The sequence below is a fragment of the Schistocerca piceifrons genome, chromosome 8 (genome assembly GCF_021461385.2).
Source record: "Schistocerca piceifrons isolate TAMUIC-IGC-003096 chromosome 8, iqSchPice1.1, whole genome shotgun sequence".
NCBI classification, from domain to species: Eukaryota; Metazoa; Arthropoda; class Insecta; order Orthoptera; family Acrididae; genus Schistocerca; species Schistocerca piceifrons.
The window spans coordinates 144,779,595-144,792,095 of record NC_060145.1 but is presented as its reverse complement, the minus strand read 5'-3'; the positions used below and the strand labels follow the sequence as shown (position 1 = coordinate 144,792,095).

The 12,501-nt window shown below is 37.7% G+C and overlaps 1 protein-coding gene across 1 annotated transcript in view; it reads right to left on the bottom strand.

Moving 5' to 3' along the window:
• The window catches only part of LOC124712136 (brachyurin-like), a 176,029-nt gene that overhangs the window by 69,278 nt on the left and 94,250 nt on the right, over positions 1-12,501 (bottom strand). Inside the window, exon 5 of the mRNA XM_047242435.1 lies at positions 10,687-10,785. Coding sequence (XP_047098391.1) covers positions 10,687-10,785 — 99 coding nt within the window. The remainder of the gene's footprint in view (positions 1-10,686; positions 10,786-12,501) is intronic.

The following is a 12,501-nucleotide window of genomic DNA, read 5'->3' as shown; positions in this document are numbered from 1 at the left end:
GACAGGGATTGAAAAATTTTGTGTCTCTCAGTTTCAAGATACATAGATGCAAAATAGTAAATTGAGTAGGCAAATAATAGAAAACTTAATCCGTTCACCGTTCGCCGCTTTTCTCTAAAAGTGATAAGTGCTTGAATACTACAGAAAATCACCTGTATACTTCTATTACTTCTAATTTTTTGAAACTCTACTTAAATATCATGTTGTACTCGGTGTCATACCACCACTTAGGCATTATGGATACTCAGTGCTAAAGGGTGAAAACTGAGGTTGAACAACTCTATTTTTCTTGTTAATTTGTTCGTTTTCAATAGCTACACGCAGATAAAGGCATACTATATAGGCAAAAGCAGCAGATCACCTACTTTCTATTTTTATCGTATAGTGTGAATGAAGTGTTGATGAGTTTTTAATTTACTACTATAATTTATTTCCCCTCTTATTATTTCATAGAAAAGGCAGACAAATCCCTAATCTAGTAAAGCAAATTAAGCTTTATATTTCATCAGTACATCACTTCCCCAAAATATTTCCAGTCGAGGGCTGGTGCCATTATGCAGTACAACGGATGTGCGGAGACGGCAGCGGGAAACTAGCCTACAGGTCACGTCTTGCGCGCTGCATGCACGCGAGTACCTTCAGCCACGACATACGGCAACGCGGCCAGTATCGTCTCAGCGGTGCTGCAGCAGTCCGTATGCCGTATGTTTATTGCTCACTTCTGTCGGCGTTGTTACTAAATAGCACTGATCACTTTACCCATTTTCTACAGTAAAGCAGTATTTCAAATCAATACAAATTTTATGAATAAAAATTACTCCTCTCTTTAAAAAAAAAAAAAAAAAAGGTTTATTTAAAAATTGATACTTCAGTTCTTTTACTCGATTATTATCAAAAAGTGAAAAACCCCTACTATAGTCAAGAGCAAACAAATACTGAAATACTTTCAGAAGTGAAATATTGGTATCGATTTTTTCAATTGGTCTGTTTTCCCCATCCCTACCTCATGGTCGGCGACGTTTCAAGCAACGAGATGTCAACACACTCCAAAAAATGGCCAAAGCTCGTAAGTTCATGTGACTTCTAAGGTGAGTCAGTTATGCCGGATTGGAACCGAATTTCACCACAGTTCTGCCCAGTGCATCTGTGGATGTGTCACATGGTGGGAAAGACGTCACATCCCCTCTTACCCACATTTCAGCCCTGCTCTTGATGCCTTTGCCATAGAGATCATAACCGTGACGCCCACCATTCAAATTTTCTTATTGGTAGTCGAGGAAAACATCTCAGACACACGGCCACCCAGTAACGTCACGAAATGCCTCAGCTGTTGCCGCAAACGTCGTCAATTGTAACTGGAAATACTACTTCTCTTGGAGCGTTGATTCCCATAAATCTCGCTGTTGGAAACGACAGTTGCCAGTGCAATGAACAAATAAGACGGCGTTCTTGACGCTCTTTGACACCGCTGATTCCCCACAGAAAATTCAGTGCTTCGCTAAGGAAATCTTGGTCCTGCAATCCCATTAAACGTGTTCGCATCTCACTGGCGTGTAGGGCGTAAAACATGAGGGCTGAAGAAGCATTTTCTGCCATGGGTCACTTTCAAATTTCGTCGCATAGTTTTTAACGATCGCTAGTGGTCCCATCCCGTATACCAGTGCGACTGTTTCGGTCGCGCTACTCTCCAAAGGCATGCGATCGTGTTCGATAAGGTTGCAGGCCTACGATGTCCTTAGAGACATCCTGCCATTGGCGGGGGGGGGGGGGTTGTCAGAGTCTCAAAGGTTGTCAGAGTCTCAAAGGTTGTCAGAGTCTCAAAGGTTGTCAACAACGACGTCGTGTTTCTCATCGCACTGCGACTTCGAAATCAGTGGGAACCAACGTCCCGAGGGAAGGGGTGTTTAAATTGACACCTTTTACGGCACGCCCTGTACTTAGCCACGGTGCGTATGACGTAAGTTTCTCTCACACTCATAACACTGGACATCGCTGTTCTAAACTCAATCGCAGACTCATCAAAAAAAGAGTTGAAAAGTGGGTATGAGACGGTGTGGCGACATTGTCAACATGTGACACTTCCGAGAAGGCGTTCGGCTTCATTGTCATGAAATTTTATTCCAATGTGGCACTGTTAACCTTCCTTACTCACATGAACTTCTGAGCTCTGGCCTTTCTTTCGCATGTCCAACCCAACACCTTGCAGTTTGAAACGTCGCCGAGTCCGTGGGACACGGCGTAGGACGAAACGTTTTTGCACCATTACAGAGGAAGGACCTTTGAGCCCAAATTCGTATATATATATATATATATATATATATATATATATATATATATATAAAAGGCCATTAAAATTGCTACACCAAGAAGAAATACAGATGACAAACGGGTATTCATTGGACAAATATATTATACTAGAACTGACATGTGATTCGGTTTCCACGCAATTTGGTTGCATAGACCCTGAGCAATCAGTACCCAGAACAACCACCTCTGGCCGTAATAACAGCTTTGATATGCCTGGGCATTGGGTCAAACAGAGCTTGGATGGTGTGTACAGGTACAGCTGCCCATGCAGCTTCAACACGATACCACAGTTCATCAAGAGTAGTGACTGGCGTATTGTGAAGAGCCAGTTGCTCGGCCACCATAGACCAGACGTTTTCAATTGGTGAGAGACCTGGCGAATGTGGTAGCCAGGGAACCAGTCGAACATTTTCTGTATCCAGAAAGGACCGTACAGGACCTGCAACATGCGGTCGTGCATTATATTGCTGAAATGTAGGGTTTTGCAGGGATCGAATGAAGGGTAGAGCCACTGTTGAAAGTGACTTCAACGCGAGACGCGTAACCCCATCACGCCGGGTGATACGCCAGTATGGCGATGACGAATACACGCTTCCAATGTGCGTTCACCGCGATGTCGCCAAACACAGATGCGACCATCGTGATGCTGTAAACAGAACCTGGATTCATCCGAGAAAATGACGTTTTGCCATTCGAGCACCCAGGTTCGTCGTTGATTACACCATCGCAGGTGCTCCTGTCTGTGATGCAGAGTCAAGGGTATCCACAGCCATGGTCTCCGAGCCGATAGTCCATGCTGCTGCAGGCGTCGTCGAATTGTTCGTGCAGATGGTTGTTGTCTTGCAAACGTTCCCATCTGTTGACTCAGGGTTCGAGACGTGGCTGCACGATCTGTTGCAGACATGCGGATAACATGCCTGTCATCTCGACTGCTAGTGTGCTAGTGATACGAGGCCATTGGTATCCAGCACGGCGTTCCGTATTACCTTCCTCAACCCACCGATTCCATATTCTGCTAACAGTCTTTGGATCTAGACCAACGCGAGCAGCAATGTCGCGATACGATAAACCGCAATCGCGATAGGCTACAATCTGACCTTTATCAAAGTCGGAAACGTGATGGTACGCATTTCTCCTCCTTACACAAGGCATCACAACAACGTTTCACCAGGCAACGTCGGTCAACTGCTGTTTGTATATGCGAAATCGTTGGAAACTTTCCTCATGTCAGCAAGTTGTAGATGTCGCCACCGGCGCCAACCTTGTGTGAATGCTCTGAAAAGCTAATCAGTTGCATATCACAGCATCTTCTTCCTGACAGTTAAATTTAGCGTCTGTAGCACGTTATCTTCGCGGTGTAGCAGTTTTAATGGCCGGTAGTGTAGTTGCAGAATAAATAATTAAGTTTCTGAAAAAGGTAAAATCTGGATGAGGAATCGAAAGTGCCAAGAAACTGGCAGCTTCCAATGTGATTTCGTAAAATGTTTCAATTTCTCTGCCTACTATTACCAAGGCTCATTCATCTAGGCCATCGTCTGCAATCTTCTCATCCAGATATACAAAGCTATACGAATTTTTAGTGTTTCATATCCAGCGTTTATTATATTTGGAAATAAGGCTTTTTTTTCGAAAGACAATTCCAAGCGAATTTATTCCATTACTTCTTTCAGTGCACCAATTTGTATTATTGTTCCAGAAACTTCTGTCACTGTGGGTATCTCAGCTACGAAAGCTAAAGTATATTCGACACCATCCTTCTTTGTCTCAATCTTCAAAAATATAAATAGGTTCCGAAGTTTCAATCCATGGCCCCATTCTTGAGTCATTTTTCTGTTACACAGGGACAGGATTGGTGCATGTCCATCTCCAGTAAAGCTTCAGATTTGATTGCAAAGGATTTAGAAAAATATATTTTGAATTTTATTTCCGAATTGTTGTTAGTAAGGGTTGCATTACTAATCACTAGTATCATTTAGCCAATTCCCAATAGTGTTATGTGAAACAGCATAGCCAGAAGAGTTACATACCATCACAACCATTAAGAGGTACTCCCTTAGCACTGTTTCCTCATGCATTATTTCTTGTACCGTCCACTCACCTTTTCAAAATCCTCTTTCATCTAATTTCAGTTTATGCTCGAATTATTCCATTCTGTTTCAGAGGGTGTGACATAGAAAGCAGTAATATATGTGTATAAGCGCAGATACTTTTGTTAGTGACTGAGGACAGTGTAATTAACAACATAAATCAGTATTTACTTCATTTACAGATTAGTAACTATAGCTATTATGGGTAATATGTCTTAGCTTGGTTATAACCTCCTAGTAAGTGTAGCTAGAGAAACATGTTAACGCTAATTTTCCCTTGGGCTGCAGGTCAGGTGTTTAAGTGTGGATCTGTGGACGCAAAATGGTTAGTATACACTGAAACGCATATTCCATATTGTGGTGCAGTTACTACCATGCAGAAAACATCAGGTAGTTAATTATTTGATATGTTAGTGGGAAGACTGTTAGATGCATAGAAAATACAACTAAACATTGAAGCGGGTAGATATTAAGGTACCAGTGATCACAATATCAGTACTTACACGCCTAACACTCTGTATGGACCGGTGATGGTATGGAAGGTTCAATTGAGTGTTATGTTACTGACAAGTTAAGGTAGAGTGGCAAGGCCAGACAGGTAAGCGAAAGCCGTCACATGGCCAGAGGTCCAGCAGCAAGCCAAGGAAGAAAATGAGTAAGTAGCTGACAAGCTAATGAGTGGATGTGGTTTGGATTACCACGGCAGGAGGCGGGGGGGGGGGGGGGTGGGCGGGGGAGGCGAGGCTACGCCACCACATGACTGTGGAAGGTAACAGCACGCCAAGGTTGTGTCTGTATCTAAAGCTAAAATTTACTTTTTCGCCAGAGACAGTAAAATCCCTTCCAAATGAGCTATAGAAAATCTAAAGACGTTGATGTCGCATTGAATAGACTATTCCCATAAAATATTGTCTTGTTTGTACAATTAATAATAACAAATTTATTAACATTTATATGTGAAATTGTGTACAGCACCAGTAACGAAAACTTTTGTTCTTTGGGGTGCACAATGCAAAGTATGTCCTATAATGACATGAAATGTATGTATGTCACCCAGTTACATGGCTCTTTAAATGGTTTTCATTTTATAAATGACTCGTGATGAGCGCATTTCGGCATACCGTCATCATCAAGTGTCTTGTAAATACATAAGTAAGTGATAGTCTTAATATAACAGTCTGTAGCTGTGATCATAAAAGCTATAATATATTCGTTCGGTGATTTTACCTTACATGTAATATCGTTGCTGCCAAGTCCCATGTTTTTTTTAGGAAAATTAGTTTCTCTGTAGATGCATGTTGGAAAAACATATCAGACTTTAGGTTTTTATTTATGCTATTTTTCTCTTGACAGCTTGCATGACAGTGGATAGGCGCTGTTACATGCTTACATAGTTACCACAATATGTTAGTTACATACAGAAAAATACAAACATGCTGCAAATTCCTACATGAACCAGTGTTTATCAAACAGCGTGGAATTGGTAAGAGAAAATATCCGCGTCACTAACAATTGCTGTTCAGGATAATGCAGAATACAAAATACAATTTGTGTTAGTAATCTGACAATATGTAACTAAAGAAATCCGATAGTCAATTACACTTACTCATGCTTGTGTAGTGTACGTGTTTCGAGCACTTAAAACCCATATAAAACTGAATTCATCAATTGGTGGTCAGGCATGCTGTAACATTTCTAAGGAAGTCAGTCACAGAATACAGCTGAGGAGGCAGGAGAAGTGCATTTAGGGGCATCACCTCTAGGCACCACATTGCAACTTGACAATGTATTCATTGCGAATTAAAGAGACATTTTGTACTGAAAATGGTTGTTGGAGATATGGTACTCAGGTAGACTTGAGTGAACTGTTAAATGTGCGGATTGTTTTCAGATAATCGTTCCAGTACATTGCTCAATGTGAGTGGCAAATGTTAAAAGCTGCCTGTGTAGACTCTGATTGCTGCAGCTGTACTGCAATCAACTCCTTTTTGTCTCACAATATAAAATATTTGCCTTCGCAACTCCCCATCAAATGTAACTTGTTTCTTGATGTAAATATAGTGGAGATTCAGTATTGTACCAGTCTCAGGGTACACCCTTGTCCCAATGGACTGTTCTTATATCATCTTATTTAACTGAAATTTATTTGTGTTTTGCAATTTATTAATTAATAATTTGCTGGGGTTTTATGATTCATAAGATTTCATTAGGATAAATGCAATAGTGCACAACCAGATGCCTAGACTAGTAATTGAATCTCTATATGAATTTATGGGTGTTTGTTTGCTCTTTTGGAAAGTAAAAAATTACTTCATATGATGATTAAGATTACATTACATTAGGTTACGTTTACTTTCATTCCAAATGATCCACAGCGAGGAGCTTCTCCAGGATGTAGAACATGCCAGAAGAACAATATACATGACAAATATTTACAACTAAAACAAATAAGGCAATGTCCCTTTTTAATGGACACTATTTGAAAAGATCATTTTACAACACTCTTTTACTAAGATTGCATTAATACACTCAATTTAAAAGTAAAAAATTTTGTTTTTAATTTATAAAGCAATAAACAAATAACAGAACTACTACAATGCTTATTTGCAATGAACACATCACTAAACACACACACACACACACACACACACACACACACACACACACACACACACATACACACACACGAAGTCAGATGGTTCTACTGAGAAATTCATCAATGGAGTAGAAGGAGTTGGCCAGAAATAAATCCTTTAGGCTTCTCTTAAACTGAATTTCATCGGTTGTTAAGCTTTTTATGGCTACTGGCAAGTTATTGAAAATGTGTATTCGGGAATAGTGCACACCATTCTGTACAGTAGTAAGTGACTTTAAATCCTTGTGAAGATTATTCTCATTTCTAGTACTGACTCCATGAACTGAGCTGTTGGTTTGAAAATGTGGTACATTTTTAATGGCAAATATCATTCAGGAATAAATATATTGGTAAGCATTAGTTAGTATCCCTAGTTCCCTAAACAGGCCTCTGCAGGGTGTTCTTGAGTTCAGACCACATATAACTCTTATTGCACGTTTTTGTGCCCAGAAAACTTTAGCTTGGCTTGATGAATTACCCCAAAAAATAATCCCATATGACATTATGGAATGAAAGTAAGCATAGTATGCCAGCTTTTTAATTTTTATATCCCCTATGTCTGACACAATTCGCATTGCAAATAGAGATTTGTTTATATGCTTCAGCAGTTCTGTGCTGTGCTCCTCCCAGTTGAATTTATTATCAAGCTGTAATCCCAAGAATTTAATACTGTCCGCTTCTTATATCTGTTTGTCGTTGTATGTTAGATGTATACTCATGGGACACTTCTTACAAGTTCCAAACTGCATGTATTGTGTTTTTTCAAAGTTTAGTGACAAAGAATTGGCTAGGAAACAGTGATCAATGTCCACAGATACTTTAGTAGCCGATCGTTCTACGATTACACTTGATTTGCTACTTATTACAATGTTTGTATCACCAGCATCTGGTAATGTTACTGATGAGAGGTTATTGATATATATACAACAAAAAGTAAGGGTCATAAGATGGAATCTTGTGGGACCCCACATGTAATTAGTTCCCAGTTGGATGATGCCTGATAGCTTGATACATGTCTCTTTCCTAATAACATCCTTTGTTTCCTGCCAGAGATATAAGATTTGGACCATATTACAGCATTTCCTGTTACACCATAATATTCTAATTTACTTAAAAGGATATTGTGATTTACAAAGTCAAATGCCTTTGACACCAGCTGCCTGCAATTTTTTGTCTAATGAATTAAGTACACTTTCACAGTAAGTGTAGATAGTATTCTCAATATCAGATCTCTTTAGAAATTCAAACTGCGACTTTGACAGTATGTTATTTGTGATAAGGTGGATATATAGCCGATTATGTATTACCTTTTCAAAAATTTTTGAGAAGGCTGGCAAAAGTGAAATTGGGTGGAAATTTGATGCTATTTCTTTATCTCTATTCTCAAACAGTGGCTTAACTTTGGCATATTTCAACCATTCAGGAAATATTCCACTGATAAACAACTGGTTACACAGATAGCTTAATATGTTACTTAAATCCGAATCACATTTTTTAATCAACTTCGTTGACATTTCATCATACCCATTAGATGTTTCTGATTTTAAATATTTTATTATGATTGACATTACTTCTGCTGGGATAGTGAGGTTCAAATCCATATTATGGAAGTTACTAGAAATCTCTGGTCTGAGGTATCCCATGCCAGCAACTACAGAACCTGGCTATCCCATCTTTTCAGTAACAGTTATAAAATGTTTGTTAGAAAGTTGTGCAATACTATACACATCTGTCACCAACATATCATTTACTCTTAATTCTATTTGCCCCTCGTAATGTCTGGTTCTACCGGTCTCCTCCTTCAGTACATCTCATATTGTCTTTATTTTGTTACCTGGTATGACTATCTTTTCCTTGTATTATATTTGCTTTGATGTCTGTGTTACAGTCTTTAATATTTTGCAGTATTACTTGTAATGTGTTATAACATCAACATCAGAACTGTTTCAGATTGACAGATACAGTTTTCTTTTTGTTTTACCAGATATGCCAATGCCTTGAGTAACCTATGGCTTCTTTGTAGACCTTGCTCTAACGTGGGTTAGTTTTGGGGGAAAACAGTGTTCAAATAAGGTAAGCACTTTATTAGCAAAAGTATTATATTCTTCATTCATGTCATGAGTATTGTAAACATCACTCCAGTCACTGTCTCTGAGGAGTGTCCTAAAATAATCCATTTTTGGCTTATTGATTACCCTCTTGAGTTCAGATATAACAGATTTTATATCCTGTTCAACATTAACATAAATCAGAAAGACCTGTATGTCATGGTCTGAGAGGCCATTGACTTTTGGTTTTGTAATGTAATTTTCTTCATTGGATTTTTCTATGAATATATTATCAATGGCTATTTTTGAGCAATTGGCTACACAAGTTGGAAACTTTACAGTGGGAATTAAGTTGAATGTTAGTGTTACTAACTCAGGTATGTTATTTGGATAGTCTTTAAGGAAATCTACGTTGAAGTCACCAGCAAACACTATTTCTTTGTTTTTGGTTGTTAAATGGGCAATTACAGCTTCAAGATGGTTTATGAACAAATTAAAGTTACTTGCAGGTGCTCGATATACACTTAATATTATGAAGGATTTTTTATGAAATTCTACTTCTGTTGCACATGCTTCCATACGCTGTTGTAGGCAAAATTTATGAATGTCTATGTTCCTAAATTTATGACCGTTTGTGATAAATGTGGCCACACCTCCTTTGTCCATTTCTGCGCTACAAAAGTTAGATGCTAACCTAAATCCTGTAACACTTAAAAGTTCTATACCAGTGGTCACATTATGTTCAGAGAGGCACATTATTAATTTCAATTCATAATTTTGTTACCATAAGCCATTCTTTTCTTTGTAGGGTATGTGACAAAAAGCTGCGCATTGCTTGGGACTATTAATGTGCTACAATGTGTATTCAAATCTCCATCGATTCTAGACTTGTGTGAAGGATGATTCCTGGCTAATTTCGAGCCATCTTGAAGTTCTTCTTTTACTATGGTTGTATGTAAAAAATATACTGCTACTTGAGATACAGACCTCCATTATTATGCTGTTATGATGTGTCGTTACCAGACATACCTCTTTTTTGCTTGGATACTGTATTTGATGTCATAGCAGACCAGGTAAGGAGACAGTTAAATTTGATCTCTCGGTTTATTAGTTCTCGTTGGAGTATTATTATTAGTATCACTGTTTATAAGTAGTAAGTGTACAGATCATTTTCTGTAAGTTTTCAATCAATAGTGTCATTAAAAATAGCATCAAATATATTAAAATACTGATTCAACATATCTTTCTCTTCTGTTACAATCTTTGCCATTGCCATTTGTAATATTATAGCTAATATGCTAATTTAAGTAAATTGTAATCTAAAAATTCTTGTGTGTTCAACGCTATTATCTGATATAAGAGGTGGTCTGAAGGACCACATGGGATCAGATGATTGGTAACTATTAATTCATTCTGAAGTACCATTGTAAAAAATCAAGGATTATGATGTAAGAGAACTATAGCTGACGAATATACAGGAGGATGGTGCTGCTTGATATCCATGTATCTTATGCACGTTATCAGAATTTCTGTAGACAAGGAATTACATTTGTATGCACTTACAGTACTATGAGGTGTTTTAATATATGAAAATAGTAACTTTACTTACTGTCTGCTGTTCTGCCCCAACCAGAAGCAGTGGCTTTATAATCTACAAATGTCTCATTAGCAATCGAATATGAAGGCAGGTCCACTAATTGGATGTATGCTGTAATAATAATAACAAATATTCATTTGAAGCATAATAACAAGACGATAGCCAGAAAGTGCATATGTCACTTTAAAACACTGTGTACAACTTGTTTCTACCTTGCTGTAGTTTGTGAAAGGAGTCCACACTGTACCCAAAGTCAGTTACCTCATTGTCACTAAACCCATTAGCTTTCATTTTTAATTCCAAAGTTTATAATTCTAAAGGTGTGGTGATTAACTGCATAACTTAGTTAATGTTTAACCTAAGGAAGAGGAATGTAAGAAATGTAAGTTAGGTCTATTGACTTCATTGACTTTTTCATGACCCTAGTACATTGCTGGTATTTTAAATGCAACATCAAACTGTCATCAGTTGCTCAGATATGCAAATTATTGTCATCTCAGCACAATGGAAAAAAATACAATGGTGAACATTAAAATACCAACATCATGAAGGAAGCATCCTATATATGTCAAATTGACATGAGTGTGTTATACACTTGTATATAACCTAGTAGAGATACCATTTTGGACTGCAAAAGATAGAGTAATTCTCATGATCATACATGTTGTATGCATTACTCTTCTCATGAAAAATCCAAGTTTTAGACCTCCTTCTTGTGCCTTAATCGCAATCTCGAAAAAATCGGTAAGAAATGGCACTTTTTTACTTTTGCCTCAGTAATTTGCTCCCAACAAGTTTTCGGCAAACTTTAAAGTTTCACACAAAACATGATAGAAAATTCGGAACAGCTACTAAGACACAAGGCTGTGAAAATCTGGAAAGATGTTCAGAAATCACAAAAAGTTAGGTAATTAGTAATTCACTTTAATAACTCTTTTGTAGAGCTGGTACACATTGTATAATAACCATTGTTCTAGATGACTTAATTTCGCAAGATTCATACAAAATATTTTTAATCACTACCGATACATGCCGAGAAATACTGCATTAACAATTGTAGTGAAAGTGAATTTGAAACTGAAAAAGCCTTCCTCAGTCAAAAATAGTACTCCTAAATGTAATATCAGCTTTAAGCAGCTACTTATGCAATATGTAAATGTAGATCATGAGAGTCATTTAATTTCTTGAGAACAAGTATCTCTGAAAAAGTAAAAACACTAATTTCAACACATCTATGTATACTTACATACAATTAAAAAGTAGATCTTAAATTTTATTTTAATTATATATATACAAAAAAATTATATAGTGCATATTTTTGTATTAATTATAAAACTATTAATTACTGTAAAAGTGTAAAATTAATTGTAAAATTTCATAAGTTTCTGTTATTTTCGCTCATATGTTGACATATGCATTCATCACTTCCACCAATTGGCAGTGGATCTCGTAACTCGTCTTCTTCGATGTTGAATCCAACGTCTGATAAATTTCCGTGTAATTCGAACAACAGTGAACATATACAATGGAGAATCGAAGTCCTGCTTTTTTACAGCAGCATTTGCTGCCACAAATCTTTTTGCGTTGGCATGAAATCGTGTTAAGCAATGCCTGTAGAGCTTCTCTTTTATTCATTGGCGCTGTAGTCACACCGCCAATATCCTTATTCCGGCCCCACTTCAGGACGTTTTTTTCCATAAACTGATCACTGGCTGAACTTGCAGGTAAGTTCTGTATGTTTGATAATGAACTTCATCCTTAGCTGGATGTAATGATGATAAGGTCCCATACTCCGAGGAGTGTAGGGGACGATGTGGGAGACCTGCA